This window comes from Anabas testudineus, chromosome 8 (assembly GCF_900324465.2).
Source record: "Anabas testudineus chromosome 8, fAnaTes1.2, whole genome shotgun sequence".
Lineage (NCBI taxonomy): Eukaryota > Metazoa > Chordata > Actinopteri > Anabantiformes > Anabantidae > Anabas > Anabas testudineus.
In genome coordinates this window covers 11869088-11887519 of record NC_046617.1, presented here as the reverse complement: position 1 = coordinate 11887519, position 18432 = coordinate 11869088, and the positions used below count along the sequence as shown (strand labels likewise).

The 18432-nt window shown below is 41.8% G+C and overlaps 1 protein-coding gene across 1 annotated transcript in view; it reads right to left on the bottom strand.

Moving 5' to 3' along the window:
- Positions 1–640: 640 nt before the first annotated feature.
- LOC113163164 (potassium channel subfamily T member 2) overlaps positions 641–18432 on the bottom strand; it is a 32106-nt gene continuing 14314 nt past the window's right edge. The window contains exons 8-30 of the mRNA XM_026361536.1: positions 18233–18316; positions 17753–17847; positions 17024–17204; positions 14546–14710; positions 13941–14077; positions 13304–13367; positions 12681–12789; positions 8954–9062; positions 8774–8830; positions 6884–7036; positions 6549–6802; positions 5859–6183; positions 5666–5771; positions 5417–5589; positions 4827–4898; positions 4572–4706; positions 4377–4488; positions 3677–3778; positions 3487–3570; positions 3270–3398; positions 2783–3128; positions 1857–1941; positions 641–1746 (exon numbers count right to left, since the gene is read on the bottom strand). Coding sequence (XP_026217321.1) covers positions 1629–1746; positions 1857–1941; positions 2783–3128; positions 3270–3398; positions 3487–3570; positions 3677–3778; positions 4377–4488; positions 4572–4706; positions 4827–4898; positions 5417–5589; positions 5666–5771; positions 5859–6183; positions 6549–6802; positions 6884–7036; positions 8774–8830; positions 8954–9062; positions 12681–12789; positions 13304–13367; positions 13941–14077; positions 14546–14710; positions 17024–17204; positions 17753–17847; positions 18233–18316 — 3195 coding nt within the window. The 3' untranslated portion in view covers positions 641–1628. The remainder of the gene's footprint in view (positions 1747–1856; positions 1942–2782; positions 3129–3269; positions 3399–3486; positions 3571–3676; positions 3779–4376; positions 4489–4571; positions 4707–4826; positions 4899–5416; positions 5590–5665; positions 5772–5858; positions 6184–6548; positions 6803–6883; positions 7037–8773; positions 8831–8953; positions 9063–12680; positions 12790–13303; positions 13368–13940; positions 14078–14545; positions 14711–17023; positions 17205–17752; positions 17848–18232; positions 18317–18432) is intronic.

Genomic DNA, 18432 nt, shown 5'->3' with positions numbered 1-18432 from the left:
CACAAAAGATAGACTGTCAAAATAATGTGAATCCTTCAATGTCAAGCTTCTCTTACATCTGACAATCGGGTCTGAAGGGATCCTGCTCACAGCTGCACAAATTCACACCAAACAAACGATAGAGCAGTGACAATAAGCTATAATGACTGACCTTTAATATATACATATTTTCATCTGTTATAATGGCACTGAAGCTACAGCAGTGGTGTTTGCAAGGGAGCATTCACACCGCATGGCTGCACTGTTTTTGTTGTGCAAAAAGGGCACATTCAGAATTTCTGGCAAAAAGATTTACACAAGCTTGCAAATCCTTGATAAACAAACCGTATAAATGTCCACCCTAACAAGTGTTGTACAGTGAAGTTATTCATTTGTTTCTTTATACAACTAAAAGTCTGATTACAGCTGATACATTAGCAGAATGATCTCACTCCTGTTGAACGGCTTTCACTTGTTCTTAGAGAAATGTAGAATGAAAATGAAATCGAGCAAACTACCTTCTTGTTAAAATGGATATTTATAGCAATTTGCAATAAATACAATAAATAAATGTATTTGTAAAGCTTATAATACAGCTTCAATACCAGAGAGCTGATTCAACACCTCTCTGACACCAAAATGTCTCCAAAATGTCCCATTATAAGCTTCACAAATGTCTTTTATTGCAGGGTTATTATACTGGATAGATTTGAGTTCTGTTATTTTGTCCATCCCCTGCAACAAACATGCGAGTCAGTAAAAGCAAGCTGTGGCTGGACGGCTCACACTGACTGACAGAAGCGGAGGGCGAGGGACTTCAAGGAAAAACAGGCAAACAATACACTCCTAACTGAGAACAGTAACTATTTCAGACAACAGTGTGACTGAATGCCCTGCACTGACGAAATGTTCTCAACGGTCTGTTTAAGTCCATTATTGAAACTGGTGCTCTTTGGATTCCTCCGCTGCTGGTGAGCATAAAACAAATGTCTGCATTTGAAAGCAGCACATTGAAACTTTTGAAAAGGATTTATGAGGACTAAGAAAGACCAAAACAAAACGAAACAAATGAAAAAAAAAAAAAAAGACACGTGTGTGCACTGTAGTGTCAGCATTAACAACATTAGGCATGACGAAACACAACTACGACACAGAGGAGACAAAAATACATCCCTTGGCTTTCATTTGGCAGCAGTTTCCTTTGGCTGTCCAGATAAAATTGGCAGTGTCTTGCTCCTGATCCATAAGCATACATACAGATTCATTCCCTCACACTCACACACACACACACACACTGCACATTCATTCTGCACATACACGACGCAGTACATAACATGCGCATACACAGATATAAATACACAAAGTTTTTCATTAAATGCACTTCTGTGTCCGCAGCTTTCCGCTTTGAAAATAGGAAGGTGCATAAATAAAAACATTCCTATCATTATACTGTAGAAAAGGTCCATGCATGTCCGGCACCTCTGAGTTGACGGAGACTGAATGTGGAGAAAATATGAGGGCCATTAGCCATCTGGCTGCATCCCACTGCGTCAAACCAGTTCTTGATTTCTGTTTCCCCCCTCAAGAGTGTGTTGTTGTTGTTTCTCCTCTCAATGGCAGTGTTTTGACAGTTTGTCTTTTTTTGTCTCTCACAGATGGGTGCTGTCCTGCGTATCGAACCTGTGGCTCTCAGAGAGTCCAGCGCTGCACTTCCTGCTGCTCCCCTGATTGGGTACCAGAGAGAGAGGGTCTGGTCTGATTAGGTACCTGCAGATGGGGCACAGACAGGGTGGCAAATAGCAGCCTGCAGTATTTGTAGCTTTCATGCTGTGCTCATTTCATAGGGCTATTAATTATATTTAGTGCTGTGTACTCACACAACATCGTGCAGCTCCAGTCTGGTGTCTGGAGAAGGGTTGATGAGGATGTACGACAGTCTGTTCCCTTGGTCTGTCATCCCATCTGACACAGGAAGAAAAGAGGTGTGTGAGGCAGGAAATAGAATAGGCACAGGATATACTGCAGGCTGTGCTACATCCGCACACACAGAATAGAGGCTATGTTGCAGTGAGTCACAAGACAGGAAGACAAAAGTATATAAATATGGACACAGGTGGAATACAAAGAGAGTATTAGACAGTGAACAGCAGAGGTGGAATGAAGTAGATCAGTAGAATTAAAAGTACCAATGCAACATGTAGAAGTAGTCTATAAATAAATAAAGTCCCTGCATTCAAAATCCTAAACATAGAAAAACACATATTCTCAGCAAATGGTCATGTTATCAGCAACATTTGGATGAAGTCCCAAATATAAAAGTTCTCATGCTGCAGAAAAATTATCCATGTGATGTTATTTGTTTGGGGCTGATACACATTAATGTATCTTATGAAGCATTCTTCATAAGATAAATCAGAGGGGTTGAGGAATTTCTAACGGGGCAAAAATTCTGTACTGAATTTTATCTGATCTTCACTTTTGCTTTATGTTGTAAATAAATTAACTAATTTAATAAATTAAAAGTAAGTATTTAGTTAAAGTAGACACTTTTTTTTTTTTACCAATGTACTGTATTTTATAAGCTTATTATGCTTAGCATAATTAGTTCACCACATAAATGTAGAGTAAAAAGGTCACTTTCTAGTTCAGAGGAAGTGTATTGCTGTAGAATTTTGATGTGGCATAAAAGGGAAATAAATAAGGCAAAAAAATAAAGTATAAATATTTAAGTGTAGTGTGCACAACAGCTGTACATATGAGATCAGGAGCAGAATATTTAATACACAAAATCCTGCAGACTCACTGAATCCTGTCGGAGAGAGGCCCAAATGTTTCATTCTTGTTCGCACCAGGGCGTTGAGTTCCTGCCTCTCTGAGCGCCTGAACAGGGTCAGTCTCTGCTGACTGATCCTCTCTGCCGCACTTCCCGGACCACCTTTGGCCCCACTAGAGCTCCGACCTCCCTTCCTGCTCAGCCGCCGTGCCCACTGCATGCTCTTCCTCCTGAGCAGTGGGTGGTCTGAGGAATGGGAGGAAGTGGAGATGGGTTCTGAGGAGGTGGAGTTGCGGTGTGCACCAGACCGGGACAGTAGTGGCTCTCTGGGTTCTCGTGTGTCCTCATAGTCCTCGACTGTGATGGATACCTGGGACTGAAACATACATATAACAAGATGTTAACAAATCGTCTGTCATGGCGCAAATTCAGTTAAATAAGTTATTTACCAGTGCTATTAAATGATTTTCATTAATAAAAAATTAAAAAACGAAACTAAATGACAGTAGCAGCTGACCTCAGAGACCAGGAGCTTGTGGGCTTCTGTCCGGTAGATACCTATGGGAATATCTCCTGTGGAGGAGCATAGTTTCTGGTAGAGCCTGCCGTAAGTGCGGATCCACAAGTCATCCTCTGTGATTTTCATCTTTAAAACAAACAGCACAATAAGAGCTTCACATGCACTCCACTGTCCAAACAGACTGCGTTCAAGATGCTTGTGTTTGGCTACTTACGGCACATAGGAACCCTGAGCCAGGCATGGAGTCTAAACCCAGCAGCAGCCTGGTGATGGAGATCATGTAGTCCTTCACAAATGACTGGCAGGAGCACACAGCAAACAAGTCAGCAGGAATAGATCATATTTTGGCATCGTGCAACACCGGGGGAACAAGGTTTTTGTGATTCAGTGACTGTTTGAAATACCTGGTAGAGAAGAGTGTCCAGCATGCTGACACTGAACACCTTCCCTGCTGCAAAGGGCAGGCGAAACATAAACACCAGGTTGGAACCTTTCTCCCTCTCCTTCTGCGAATCAAACACACACAAACACATGTCTTACAGAAGATGTGTGTTGCTCTACTCAAACAGCATTTTATAGCCTTCTCATTGAATCTGTATTGTTTTTATAATGTGGAATTAAACCAACAAACCCCATGAATACACGCATGAAGGAAAAGGCTAGAAATCCACCAAAGGTGCTTCCAGCTGTGAGGCTGCTCGCTGCTACAAATTTTAATAATAACTGTCTCATACTAATGTTAACCCCAGATTGAAATGCATTTTACGATGTCAATTTACTGATTTGGTAATAAATATTATTGATGCCCAACAGGGGAATTCATCCGCAGCCACACAGCGAACAAAATTAACAACAACCGATATTAAAGAGGCAAATAGCAATAGGATGGAAAGAATAAAACCCAAGGCTATAATCAGTGACAAATGTTCTCTAAAGATTTACAGTGGCTGTGACAAAAGATCGCTGCAGCCTTTCATCAAAATAAAGCAACAACGGCTAGGTTATACAATGCAAAACAATCTGTGAGTTTGTTCCTATAGTCTCTGGTGTTTGAAGGTAAATAAGAGACAAAGAATATGAGATTTAAAGCTATGAAGTTTTTACCTTTTCCAGTTTGGACAGAGCCAGAGAATAATGGTCTTTCACTTTGAACTGCATAAAGCGCATGTTGGCTGGATGTGTAAGCTCCGTGATGATACTAAGAGCTGGGAACAATCTGGGGAGAAAAAGAAGCACCGATTATCTGGAAGGGTGAAAAACGCATAGCATGTGAGACGGTGGTGTGTGGGAGAGGCGAACCTAAAGAGGGTCTGGACATTGACGATGGTCTTTGCATCAGCCATGTAGTCCTCCTCTGCAATCATGGAGCTCTCCTTGTCAACTACCACCATCGTGTCGGCGAAAGTCACTCCACATCTCAGCAAACTGTCCAGACTGCGCAAGGACATGATGAAGAAGAACGAGTGTTGAGCGGCAGGTTGAATAAATAAGTGCAAACGATGTCATATGAGAGGAGAAGAAAGTTAAAACAAATAAAAGAATTCAAAGGATTACTTGTCGATGGAGCCCACTGTGTAGAACACCATGGGAAACCAACAGATTGCCTCCAGGAAGTCTGCTTCAGGTCTAAAACAATCAAAATACAAATAGCAACTTCAGATTTCCAAAAGTAGAGATTTAAACATGCCATGATGAAAAGCTAGAGTACCTTAGGGAGAAGAGACCCCCCTCTCACTTAATCTGAGAAATACAGCCCAGCCACACTGCCTGCAGAGAGAGCTGAAAATAACAGCACTCCACTGAAGTGACTCAGCATTTTATTGCCTTTTTATTGGATTCCACTCTCCTTTGGCTGCCTGCATTTGTGTACCAGCCACAAAACACGACACAGGATTGCGGAGCACCTTGTCCTGAATGGGTTCAGCATTTCCCAAACATGTTTACTGTGACCTTAAATAACTCTGTTTTTCTACTCCACTGGCTTTTTAAGGAGGAATCCATTTTCCCCATCCCGCGCAGCATGGATTGGTAGTGGAGCTGTCACGCTCACGGCAATCACTTTGGATAACACCTGTGTCAGTTTGACGCTGGTTTTTACACGCGTGGCAACTGCATCACACCAAATAATAACGATTTAGTCTTACATGCTTTCTAGCAGCAGCACGATGGGGTTGAGTTCCTTCCTGGGGCGGTAGTAGGCCCGCAGAGGCACGATGAAGTTGTAGAGGCCGTTCCCTGCACTCTCCGCGGACACAATGATCAATTTGTTTTTGAAGCCATATGAGCGGGCGTCCTCAAAAGGTATGTGGTGACAAGCCTAGGAGAGAAAGTAGAGTAGAGGATGACATCAATCTGAACTTGAACATAAATAGCATGAAATTGAAACCCCATACCTTGTCCATACGCAGGCAGCAGAACGGCATCTTCTCTTGCAGAAGATGGCACAGTGCAGGTGAGCTGCCGATGTATGGAGAGTTCAGTGGGTATCCCTTCACCCACCTGCAGCAAAAGCCCACAGTTACCCCTGAGCATGTTCATTTCAACAACCCGGTGAACACACATTCAAACTGCATGTTAAGTGCTTACTCGCAGTGTTGACCCCACCAGTGGGCCCCCTCATCTCGGTCGCTGTCTTCCTTTCCTTCTTCTCCCCCTTCATCTTCCGACTGGTCTCCCAGCAGGTCAAACGTGGGGTTGTTGACACCGTCCACCAGCTCCAGCACGGGGGCGATGCTGTGTCGCCTCTCCTCAACCGAATCTCCCATGGCAGGCAGAGCCAACGTGTTAGCGCCACCCATCTCCGTCCTGGAGCTGCTCCTGCTTCCTCTTCCACTGCCCATCCCTGTGCTTCCCTGGTCCTGGCCTTCAGGGCTGCTGTCGCTGGAGTCCTGCAGGTCAATGGCAACAGTGCCTGAAACACACACACACACACACAATTATTAAGAAACTCCATCACAATCTAATTAGAAAGACAGGTTATAGTATAAACAGAAGCAAAAGCATAGAAAACCGGTGAGCTTGTCAGTGTAACTGTTGTCCACCAGGTGGTGTGTTTGTAAAACTGCTGCATCTGACGTTTCTCTTTTCATGTGTGACTTAGAATCAGATACATGGAAATTCCTGCAAATCTCTGAATATTTTGAATCACAAATGCTTCATTCTGACAGCCGTGCTGTGGTCTAAGACAGTTTAATGACAGGTTTGACCAACAAAAAAACTGCGAACAGAAGGTCAGTGTGTAAATGGTACTCTTAATACCAAGCCTATTTGACTGACCCATGCTGGCGATGATACTGTGGACTGGCAGACGGGTGAGCCCATGGTAGATGGTTTGGTGCACTCCTCTGGTATTTCCCCCTGTGCTGCCCCATGATGGCTCCCTCTGGCCTCTGACAAATGCTGAATTCTCCTCTTTGGAAATATTGATGTAAAAACATGTGTCAGAGGCCCCCATGATGTGACAAGGACCAGGGTTCAGTAGGATGTTTGTGGTGTCCAGTCTGCGTACTCCAATCAAACATACTCCATACCTGCAGCCACAGAGACAGGGTCAGCTCTGCATGTATGCATGGTATGTCTTCAGTTCTTGGCTTTTGCGCATTATGACTTACTTTTTGTGAGCATGAAAGGAAGCAAAGGTGAAACTCTTGCCCTGGTATTCCCCAAAGAATTTACTTTCCTCCAAGCGGATGTGATGCACCTCATTGGCTGAGCAGCGGCGGTAGGTTCGGTGCCATTGGTCTGCCGAGCATGCACCACCCTCCCTGAGACAGAAAAAGAAGAATCGGCCATGTGGGGAAAGACTGACCTTTAGAATATGCAACACAAAGCATCTGCCTCAGCACCAAGGCCATATCACTTAATTTTTCACTCAAGGTTGCAGAGGTAACAGCTTACATCTCTGTTTAAGCTGCTGATCAATACTTCAATCAGCACACCTGTGTGGGCAAGGACACCCAGCCTTTCTGAAAAATAGGTCCCAGATGTTCACATTCACACAGTTAAGTGGACAACAGTTTTCTCAGGGGGATATGGCTTTAGACGCGGAGGCTAAAGAGGTGATAACAGGAAGCAGGGTTGTGGGGATGTGTGAATGTGGGAGGCCTGTGACAAAGACTGCATTATATAAACAAGTGTTATAGCGAATTTGCAGTTTACAAGAACTAAGTGCAAGGCAGGGGAGGAGGACAAATCCTAGTTATGTAGCAGCCAATAAACCAAATGGCACCCAGATATAGAAGCGTACTTATGAAACACCATGCTTCTGAATGTTGAACTCATCAGCCACCAGCTCTAAAGTAGTTATATTAGTATTTTCACATATAGATTCATATATTTTCACATATCATCAGAGAATTTGTCCTTTTTATGTTCCCTGCCTGTTTATTATTGGAGAAAAAAAAACATGTCTGTTCTAGTCTGCACAAACATTACTGAAACAAACCTTCAAATGAAAGCCACCATTAGTAATTTGCATTAGGTTGCTGCCTTTATTTGATCTGATTTTTGGAGTCAGATAAGAAAGAGGCTGGTTATTTTTGCAAAGATACTTTTTTGTTAAGTTGGTATAACAGAAAGTAGCTTTAAAAAAAGATGTATCAGTCTTCTGTCTATACTTTAATTAAAATAACTGCCCAGACATCATATTTATTTGAAGGAGACCATCATTAGACTGAAAATACAAAATAAAACCATCAGAGAGGTAACAAAAATAATTGGGAGTGGCTGGGAGTTTGGAACATTTTTAAAAATAAGGAATTAACCAGCAAAAGCCCGGGAGACTGGAAGTGTGTGTAAAAGGATCCTTCAACAACATCTAGTCAAGTCATGTATGATCAGATCTGAACCCTGTCACTGGTGTTTGCTAATGACCTGACTGCTAATAAAAGTATCAGGATGAACTCTGAGGTGTATAGGGCTATCTCCTCTGCTCAGATTCAGACAAATGCTGCAAAAATGGATGCTGCTTTATATGGCAGATGAATAATGATGCAATAAATATAGCAAAAGCTAGCAAAGAGTTTGTCAATGCAAATCAATGGGGTATTCTTTAATAACCAAGTCAGTCAAAAAGACCCACAAAGCAAAAGTAAAAGCCTGGCAAAGCATCTTGAGGGATGAAACTCTGCATGTGTTCATGTTCTATGGGTTCCAGAAGATTTTTCTTATGTTTGTACTTATGTTAGTTTCATTCCATTACTTATGAAAATATGCGTGTGTATGAAAATTGTTAATTCCTAAAGGTTAATGCCACACTTTTGTCAAACACCATGAATTTAAGCTGGAAGTCCAGACTTTATTCACATCTTGAATATTTAATTTCAAATTCAATGTGTAGATAGGCCAAATACCAAAAAAAAAAAAAAAAAAAAACATGTCATCATTCCATTATTTATGGACCTAACTGTATAATTATGCACAGTACAAAAATGTAAATGTAAAATGTAAATCAACATGCAATTGGCTGAATGCTAAGCATAAATATCCTTTGTGTATCCTACCTGTTGAGGGCTTGAAAGGCTCCTACACGCTGCTTGAAGGCCTCTTGGGGTGTCGTCCTGAGAATAAATAAATAAATAAAATAAAAGACACAATAAAAAGCTCAGCCTGAACATTATATCTACTGTATATTTGAATAAGAGCACACTTTTAATGGGGAGCTAGAAAGTGAGTGAACTCACTGTCCTCTGGAGGAGTGGATCAATAGAGTGATGAGTGTCGATGTACCAGGGCACACACAGTTTAAAGCCAGCATGGCGTACTTAAACTCCTCTTCACACACCACATGATCTGCAGACACAGGAAATGAGAGAGACAAAGCGACAGAGGTCAGACATGCCTCGGCAAAACACAAACACTCTGCGCGCTCCATAAAGGTTTCAACTCTGAACCAAACAATACGGCACTGAATACAAATGTGCATTTTGATAAGAGTTTCCTGGGCTCGGTAGGTGCGTGTGTGGATGAGTGAGCAACAAAGGAACTGATTGTTTTCCCTACCTGATGTGTCACTTCATTAATCCATGTGTGTGGGTCAAGGAAGAAAACCCTCAAAGGGTCAATTCATCAAGATCACAAAAAAAAAAAAAAAGAACTTTTCTACTTTTCTCTCAGTGATATTTAGCCAGGCACAGTGTGAACAAATTGTGGTGCTGCCATAATCATTGTCCTTACTAAAATATTGATCAGCCATTTAATTTATATATGTTGTCTAGTTCTCAATATAGCAGTGTAAAAGCCAAACATGTCACAATTTTATATTTGCAAATGTTTGTAGATGCTTGATGCTCGTCTCACCTCAAACATTTAAGCAATGCTAAAAAAAAAATCCTGTTTACTCCGATGGGACCTATTTGATGTCATCGCTGTAGCCTGCAGCTCAGTTTTTTGCAGCCAGCGATTTAGTGTCAACCTTATTGAACCACCTTTCACTCACATCATCAAACATTTGACACGGCCCTGCCCGAGAGCCAACCAACCAGACTGAACAAACACAGATGAGTCTCTCGTTTACCTGTTGCTACACAGCCGCGTCTTTGAAAGGAAAAACCAATAGAGCGATTAATGTTTGTAGTGGGCCAATCAGCGAATTGGGCCAAGGGAGCAGCCATTTCCCCTGCTGTGTAATTCCTGATTGCATTATCTTCTGTGATGAGCACGCAGGCATATTAGAGCTGCCTTGTTTACCCACAGCGTCGAACTAGGTCCTAAAAGCACAATGTGTGTTCTGTATTAGGGAATAATTGGTGACAAATGCCTGACATGGAGAATCAAACTCTGTCAGGAGTGTCAGAAGGTCAGCTGAGATGTAAATGCAGCGTTTGAGAAATGAGTCAGGTCCGTTTTTCTTGAAGCTGAGCGATAAAAACCGTTGATTGTGGATATTCTGTTGATGCACCAATGTTCTTCAGGCTCTGAACAGTACATCACAATGCAGCTCACACACAAACGCACGTGGAAGCCTCTTGCTATTCAGCCTGTGAATTTCTTTCAAAGCGGAAGCTTTTACAGAGCAATGGACATCAGAAGACTGCCGCGATAAAGACGCAACACTGATGTTTCTTTTTTGTTTTCTACAGAGAAACAGCATTCATTATGGTTCCACACACATTCTACTCTAAATACACACACGCCCGTCCCCAAGTCCCAACGCAGACACAGTAGTCACACACCAAATTGAGTCTTTTTTTTTTTCCGGTGTCCAATCTCCACTGTCCCTCTTTCACCTCTCTTCACCACAATCATCCTTTTCCTTCCCATTTTCTTATTTGCTTTCCCTTCACCACAGCCCTCCATTGTGCACTCTGTACTTCAGGTACCTGGACCCAGACCAGGAGAGAAACCAATTACCGACCTCGAAACACTGCACACACACACACACACACACACACACACACACACACACTCTGTCTCTCTCTCTGTCAGTTGCCCTCACTTAGAAGATGTGGGTTTTCGGACCCATCTTTTCAGACTGTGTCAGACTAAGTTTAATAAAGTGTAATCGTGTGTGTGTGTGTGTGTGTGTGTGTTGATGTGGTTATTTTCACCCTCTTCAGAGTACAATTACTACCTGACCACAGGTCCAGCGGTTGAACTAATTAAATCAGTAAGCTGTTATTGTTCGTTATGAGTGAGCTGCCATCAACGCCGCGTGGACACAATGAGCTGAGCGACTGGCTACTGTTGTTCAAAACATAAACTGAGGAGATTAATCAATGAACACTCTGTACCCAGATTACTCAAAAACCTCAGGGTTTCCTGCCCTGCTGCAGCATCATACCGACAGATCTTTTCTAATGAACACCAAGCTGTTATTAAGCTATTCCTGTGGAACAAATTAAATCTTGTATCTCTTGCTCATTTATGCCTCCCACACTAGCACTTAGTGAGTATATTCTAAGTGGTGTCAAAAAATGGCATCTGTACTTACAGTAATGTCCGTGTGATTGACCGCATGCTGAGTCTACCTACCACGAGTACAGGACTAGAAGTAGTATTCAGCTGATATGAACTTTCATTTGTCCAAACGCATGAGTAGAAGTGTTTAAAGCTGCAGTAGTAACTTTTTTAAGAATAAAAATATCTTATAAAACATCTTAATCTTAATGTGGAGAGGTGCTGACAGACTCATTAAACAGCACTGACAGTGGTGTGTTCAGGTTTACCAGTGAGGCTTTCCCTTCTGACCAGTCGGAGAAGTTAATTGATTTCTGCCTGATTATTTCTTGTAATTTGGTGATGACTCATTTCTGAAGGGTGGTGCAGGGTGTAGCAGATGGTAGAAGACCATCGCAGGGAGCAGGGAGAGGGAAGGCTGGGCAGAGCAGAGTGGATTGACGTTAGTGTGCTGCTAATGCTATCTTAATTTGGATACTGTAGCTTTAAAGTGGCACTGTACTTTCACTGTTGTACAGGGCCTTTCTTATTCAGCACCAAATAAACAACGAAAACTAGGCTGTTCGTTACTTCATACCGAACAATACACTATATTAACATCAGACAACTCTAAAAAAGCTGGTTTACTTGTGAACATGAATTCATCTTGCAGCATAACAATTTCTGTCTCACTAATTCACAGTCAGTCTGTGTCAGTGAGAGGTTTAAATGGCACTTCAGGGGAAAATGAAGATTGTCTGCCAGGTTAGTGCAACAGCAGAACTCATCAAAAGAAGGGGATTTTGTTTTGCCAAGGTAGCAAAGTGATAAGTTAATCATTGATAGAGACAGCTGGGATGAAGGCGGCGAGCTAGAATTGAGTTTGACATTCTCCAGGGCTGTAGGCAGAGAGATGTATAAGAGACAGGAAAGGATGAGAGAGAGAGAGTCTGGTTCCTCTTCTTTCCCTCGCAGATGATTGACTGGCATCTTCTGCTGAGCAGGAGAAGAAGGGAACCTCTCCAAAAAGCAATGTAAAAACTCACAGAAATCCTCAGAAGGCTTACAGCCAAGCTGAGCCAATCTGTCCTGCACTTCTTCAGAGCTGGGAGGACACAGAGCTCTGCTGCTGCACGGCACGCTGACAGAAACAACATTTTTTGAAAGCTCACAAATCAGACGGACAAAGTCAGGTAGGAAATTGGATGTGACAGCTGATGACACACACTGAAAATAAAGCACAAACAGGACATCTCAGTTTCCCATGTCACTGTGATGCAACGCTGTAGTAGCAAAACAATAACGCTTACCTAATCCTAATCACTCATCGTTTACATTATTATCTTGACTGGTGACAACACAATTGAGCCGACAAGATCTTTTTTTTTTTTTTACCAAGTGTCATCTTATTATCCCCTGAATCCTGATGTGATGAAATAAGAGCAGTTGCATTCAAAGAAGACACACACACACACACACACACACACACCCCTTCAGTGCCAGCACATTTCATTTCACACTCTCACTGCCCACCTGCAAATTTGACGTGGAACTTGTTCTCTGGCTTGAGAATCTGGACGTACAGGGGGCAATTTGGAGCAAAGTCTTTCACAGCCCAGGCTCGCAGGATGGTCTGATGATCCTGAGAAAATTGGAAATGAAGATAAGTGAGATGGATGGAGTGAAAAGATGGGAGAGAGAGAGAGAGAAGAAAAGTGTGAAAGGTAGAAAGCCATCATTAGCAGCATCAGATTGTCTCTCCTTACTAATAATCCTCTAAAGCCACTGACTGCACAGAGCAATTGAGTGGCCCATGCAACATTAGTACAATTCTGACATGATGCTATGGAAAGGGATTCAATGCTGTATGTAGAAAATCCACGTCATGGCCATATAGAACTGAGTAAAAGTGGCCCTGAGATCCTTGTTTTATACTGTGCAATTAATATTGTAGTGGAAAATTATAAAAGAAGCACCAGTAAAAGAAATTCAGGGAATGCAATGAGTTAAATCCACTCATTGCATTGTATTTTGTAAAGCATTGCTCAAATGAAAGCACGGTACGTTAATATTAAAAGCAAATAACAAAGTGTTTTTGCTCATATGCTTTAAGAAAACAAATATTAAGATGTATAATCAGGCAGCGAGGAACATACAGCAGCTATGCGGTCCACTTCAAACCGGTTACTGAGGATAAAGCAGGCCTCAGCATCGTCCATCCTGCAGGCAGTTAGTAGAACATGTGGCCATGGGAGCAAGAGAAATAAATAAAGAGGGAGAGGGAAAGAATTGGGGAAGCAGTGAGAAGAGAAGACACAGGAAGGAGGGTGTTGTCATGTTACTGAGGGAGAAGACAAAAGAGAAAAAGCAGCAGGACAATAGAACAACAAATGAACAAATGTGTCTTTCAAGCCCACACCATTTATGGACGAGATAGTAGGAGGCAAGGAGACAGGGAGATTTAATAAACATGGTTTTCGCTCCTTTTCTTTCCCTGTGACAGAGCTAGCCTAAGGTGCTGCGGCTGTATTATCAAAAGCCAGGGGGTAAACAATAAGCAATATGACTCAAATGATAATTACAGCTGTTACTTCAAGGCTGCAGGTGATTTAGGTATTAATTATGAGCTGTGGCCTTTCGTTTCAATTCATCTTAACTCATTTTGTGACAATAGAGCTTTTAATGGATATGTAGAGACAAATGGAAACGTACGTACTAAATGCAGCTATAACATCAGTTACATACTTTAATACTAGATCTTTTATATTGTTGTGCTTGGTCACAATAACTCACTTGGCCCTCATCAGATCTTGGTCTTTGAGGGCAGACCCCTGCAGGTAGATGACTCTCTGGGCCCAAAGAGGAACATGAAGGACCCTCCGGACCTGGACATCCATCTCTGCTGGGCACAGAATCACCACATAGTAGTCCTAGAAAGGCACACACAAACATACACACTAATATTAACTGGCAACCAAAGTTCAGTCTTCACTTTTAATATTAGTTTGACAAAACACATCTCAAATCTAAATCAAAACATAGTTTTGTCACGCATACAGGAGCCAAGCAGTGTGACTGTAGCTATTTTTTATGAGGGAACTCTAAGGTTTTAAATAAAGAGACTGAACTGAAGTTACCTGCATGTGTCAAAGTATGCACATGCACTTGTATTGAACGCGGAAATACACACGAGTGTGTACCCTCAGGAAAACACACATCTGTGCTCCAACATGAATGCAACAGTGTTTGTATCCCCCCCCTGTTATTGGTGAACTAATCCTCTGCTTTAACCTCAGCTGCTTGTCCTCCTGGAGAGGATTACAGACAACAAATACACACAAACACAAGACACCCCCCCGCATCATCCTCATGTTCTACTTAAAACCATTTGTAGAGACCTGTAGGCGGGGGTGAGCGAAGAATTCATTCAGGAAGTCCATGAGGAGGTCAATCTTGAGACAGCTGACACACAGCACCACGTGTTTCTCTGTCTGCGCCCTGTAGCGGCTGTAGTTCCCCCCGGACTTCTGCCGCTCCATCCACAGAAAGGCCAGCTGCTCAAACTGCATTCAGGATGACATGCATCACATTCAACTGATGGAAATTGGATTAGGTTAGCTGGAATACAGGGAGGATTCAGGTGGTACATGAAACGGAAACAATGCCGTATAGTGTTTCTGTCTGATTAGGGAGAGTGTTTAAGGAAATTAGATAAGTGGAGATTTGGTTCAAGATGAGGCTGAGCGTAATGTGACAGCAGACATTAACAGGGGAAGGTAAATTAGGGAAATAACAGTAGCCTCAGTCTGTTTTTTTCAACATGCTGAAGAGGAGCAGGTGGACAGATGGATGTTGCAAAGTGTTTTAATTTGTAGATAAAGAGATGCAAGAAAGGAACAGATCTTTCTCTCTGTTTTTACATGGATGATTCACTAAATAACTTTACAACTATTACAAATATTACAAACTTCTTATTACACTTTTTTGTTTGTCTAATTCTAAATTTCCTTTGTTTTTTGTTTTTTTGCTGGTCCAGCAAGAACCATCACCCTAATGCTAATGTTTCTCCCTGTCAAAGCAGGTATACTACAGGTCCTCATTAATCCTAACTGTGCGTCTGTACAATGTGGTATTGACAATTTAGTTCAGCGCACAAATTTCACTCATAAAGATTTCTTCCCCAAGAAGCTCCTCCATTAAAGTGACACAGACTCAATACTAAACAGGTAACAAGACAAGCAGATGTAGTGAAGCCTGTGCCAGCTGCGATTCAGATCCTCAGCTCTTCAACAGTCACAATAAAGGACTGACGATGCTCCTAAAGATAGATGTTGGCCGCGTCAACAGAATTCAATAGATATGCTTTGTTTGTGTACTGTTTATCTCTAGGGAGTCATTATTTGGTCCAAGATGTAGCTGGTCCACTTTGTGCCAAGGTAATGTTAGCCTGGTAAAACTGAAACACGATCGGGGCGTTTCACATCTGTATGACAACAGTGTTTTCTTCATCATTTCATCATCATTTGTGTGCAGACAGTTCTCAATCATACCAGCTGTGGTAGATTTGTGATGCGAACAGTCAAACCTCGATTTTAGCCAAAAGAGAGAGTAGATACATTTATTTCATTTTAAGAGAAATATGAAGAATATGTCCTGCAGTTATGTAGTGTGGTGAAAAAATACAGAAGCTGAAGCGTGATGTGCCGTATGACTTCCCTGTGCAGCCTGGAGACAGAACAGTACACATAAATACACACACACACACACACACTCAGGGTGAGGCTTGGGGTTAGGGCTAAGGGGGAGGGAGGGTTTCTAAATGTCAAGGGGTATTTATGGATAAAAGATGGGGAGAGAGGACTGCATGGCATCCATGTGGTTGATGTACAAATCGTCATTTCTCTGTGAGTCGTCTCATGAAAGTTCAGGAAAAGTATCTTCATGCTAATGTCTTTTGTTCTTGTGAAGATATTTGCCATCAACCAGTCACAGCTGATGGAAAAGAACAAAACACTCAGTATGTGTTGATCAGGCATGTGTGGGAAGCAGCCCCAAACCTTCTGTTTATGTGACACAATTTTAAATAAAGAAGAATTATTAAGTTATAGGATCATCTCAAAAGAAAACTAACTAACAAAACCAATGCAAGTTAAATACATTTTATGAATTGTTCATGTGTATTGTGCGTTTGATGTGTTAGACTGGCCTCTAACTGCAGGCACAGCACAGGAAATTCCTCCCATTAGCACTTTCACATCTTTTGGGAGGCACGCAGGTCTGTTAGCTACCTCACAGATAAAAGGTATACATACATCTGAGGAACAACAATTAGGATACAATGTTTGTGAAGGGCCTTTCATCAGCCCCTGAACAAACAGTGTGTGTGTGTGTGTGTGTGTGTGTGTGCGCGTTAACAGTTCTTGTAATTCTCTGTCATGAGCTTCCCTCAGTGGAGCCGCTAAATGACAGGAGAGGGATTTGGGGGATTGAGTGAGTAAGGAATACACTGTTGCTGTTCTCTGAATAAAAATAGTGTTGTAAATCTATGTAGGATGCAATGAGTCATCGTATTATTGTGCAAGAAGGAAATACAAGAATTATTAGTCTTAATGATCTTTAGTCTTTAATATTTCACTGATTGTTTTTTAAGGCATATTTGAATTTAATTTAGCTGAGATTTCAAATTAACTTTTGAAGAAAAAAGTTAAATTAAAAATTAAATGTGAGACTGGTGAAATGGGTTTTTGGACTTTTAAAGCTTTCTGTTACGTGTTTATTATGTTGTTTTATACTGAGACAAATTATGACCACATCTATTTGTTTTTGTATGGACTTGATGTGTGATTGTACTGCAGGTTATCGCCATTGTTTCTTACCTGAATGGGAAGTACAATTAGTGCCACAAAGATCATGATGACCACCAGCAGCTGCGAGGGCCAGATCTGAGGAGTGACGTCTCCGAAGCCCACGGTGGAGAAGGTGACCACGCAGAAGTAAAGCGAGTCGAACAGGGTCAGGTTGTTGCCCGCTCGTTCGAGGTGCTGGATACCGCAGATGCTGATGGAGGTTGGCAGTGTAGAAAAGATGAAGAAGGAAGGAGAGTGAAGGAAATGAGTATCACTGAGATAGAAACCCCACCCGCTGGGTGAAGTATAGCTGCCTGTAGGGGGGCTGTCTTTCATACAGTGCATGTGTGACTTCGTATGTATAGAGATGGAGGTGGATGCTCCAACTGTTTTTCGTATAGCACAGGCAAACATCTTTAATACATTTGTAGAAAAGAAGTATTCTTGCAGTTTCAAGTATTTCAATGAGTCCCCTATAAGGCGAGATGGTCAGAAAGCTTAATTCACCCTGTGTGTTGGATCTTCTGGATTAGCTCAGGCTTTCACACCAGATATGCATCCTTCACTGCACTCAAGCAATCACCAGTTGTTATTTTAACTCTCACAGTTACCAGTTTTCCTTTCTGCTCACTGTCTTTCTTTTGGCTCCATGACCAGCATTTGTTTTTAGCTTGTTCATCTTATCTTTTCCTTTCCTCACCCTGTCTTCCTTTTTTTTTTTTACAATCTACTCTTAACGTAAGCTGCGAGGATACTCACCATGTAAACATGAGACAGACCAGGGTGCTGATGAGTATCACCACCTGGTTAAACATGGCTGAGTGCGTCCGCTGGATTGCCCTGTGAAGATCATTCTGCAGACACACAGGAAGATAAGTGTAAACGTACAGAAATTACAATAACTCAAGCATTAAAAAAACAAACAAAAAACAAAAAGCATTGATGTATTAAAAAAATAGAGTGGAGAAAGCAACAGCAATAGATAAAATATTTAAATGTGCCAAATAGGAGATTAAAATATTTAGAGTAGAGAATAAGCTTATTAGCTGGATGTAATAGGACAGATGGAGACAGAAAACTTAAAACCTCATTGCCAAATCCAGGTTGCAAAGTTAAATGTTTATTTACTAATTTACGTTCATGCTGACAGAGATGGGCAATTGCATGCCAACAAGATAATATAATATAGAGGTTAGAAACAGAAGAAGAAGTTGGACAGGTAGCTAGTGCTTTACTCACGATCATGTTCTCCAAAGCGTGTTTGGCCAGCCAGCAATTGAGAAATACAGGAATAAAGAGATTTCTTAAGGAGGGCAAAATCACCTGTGAAGAAAAAAAAGCTTGAGTCTTGGTTCATTCTCATCACTTCGTTATAATGTAAGTAGTCAGAGGATTTCAGGTTGTGTCAACGTCTTCTTGTTGTGCGCTGAGCTACTGTA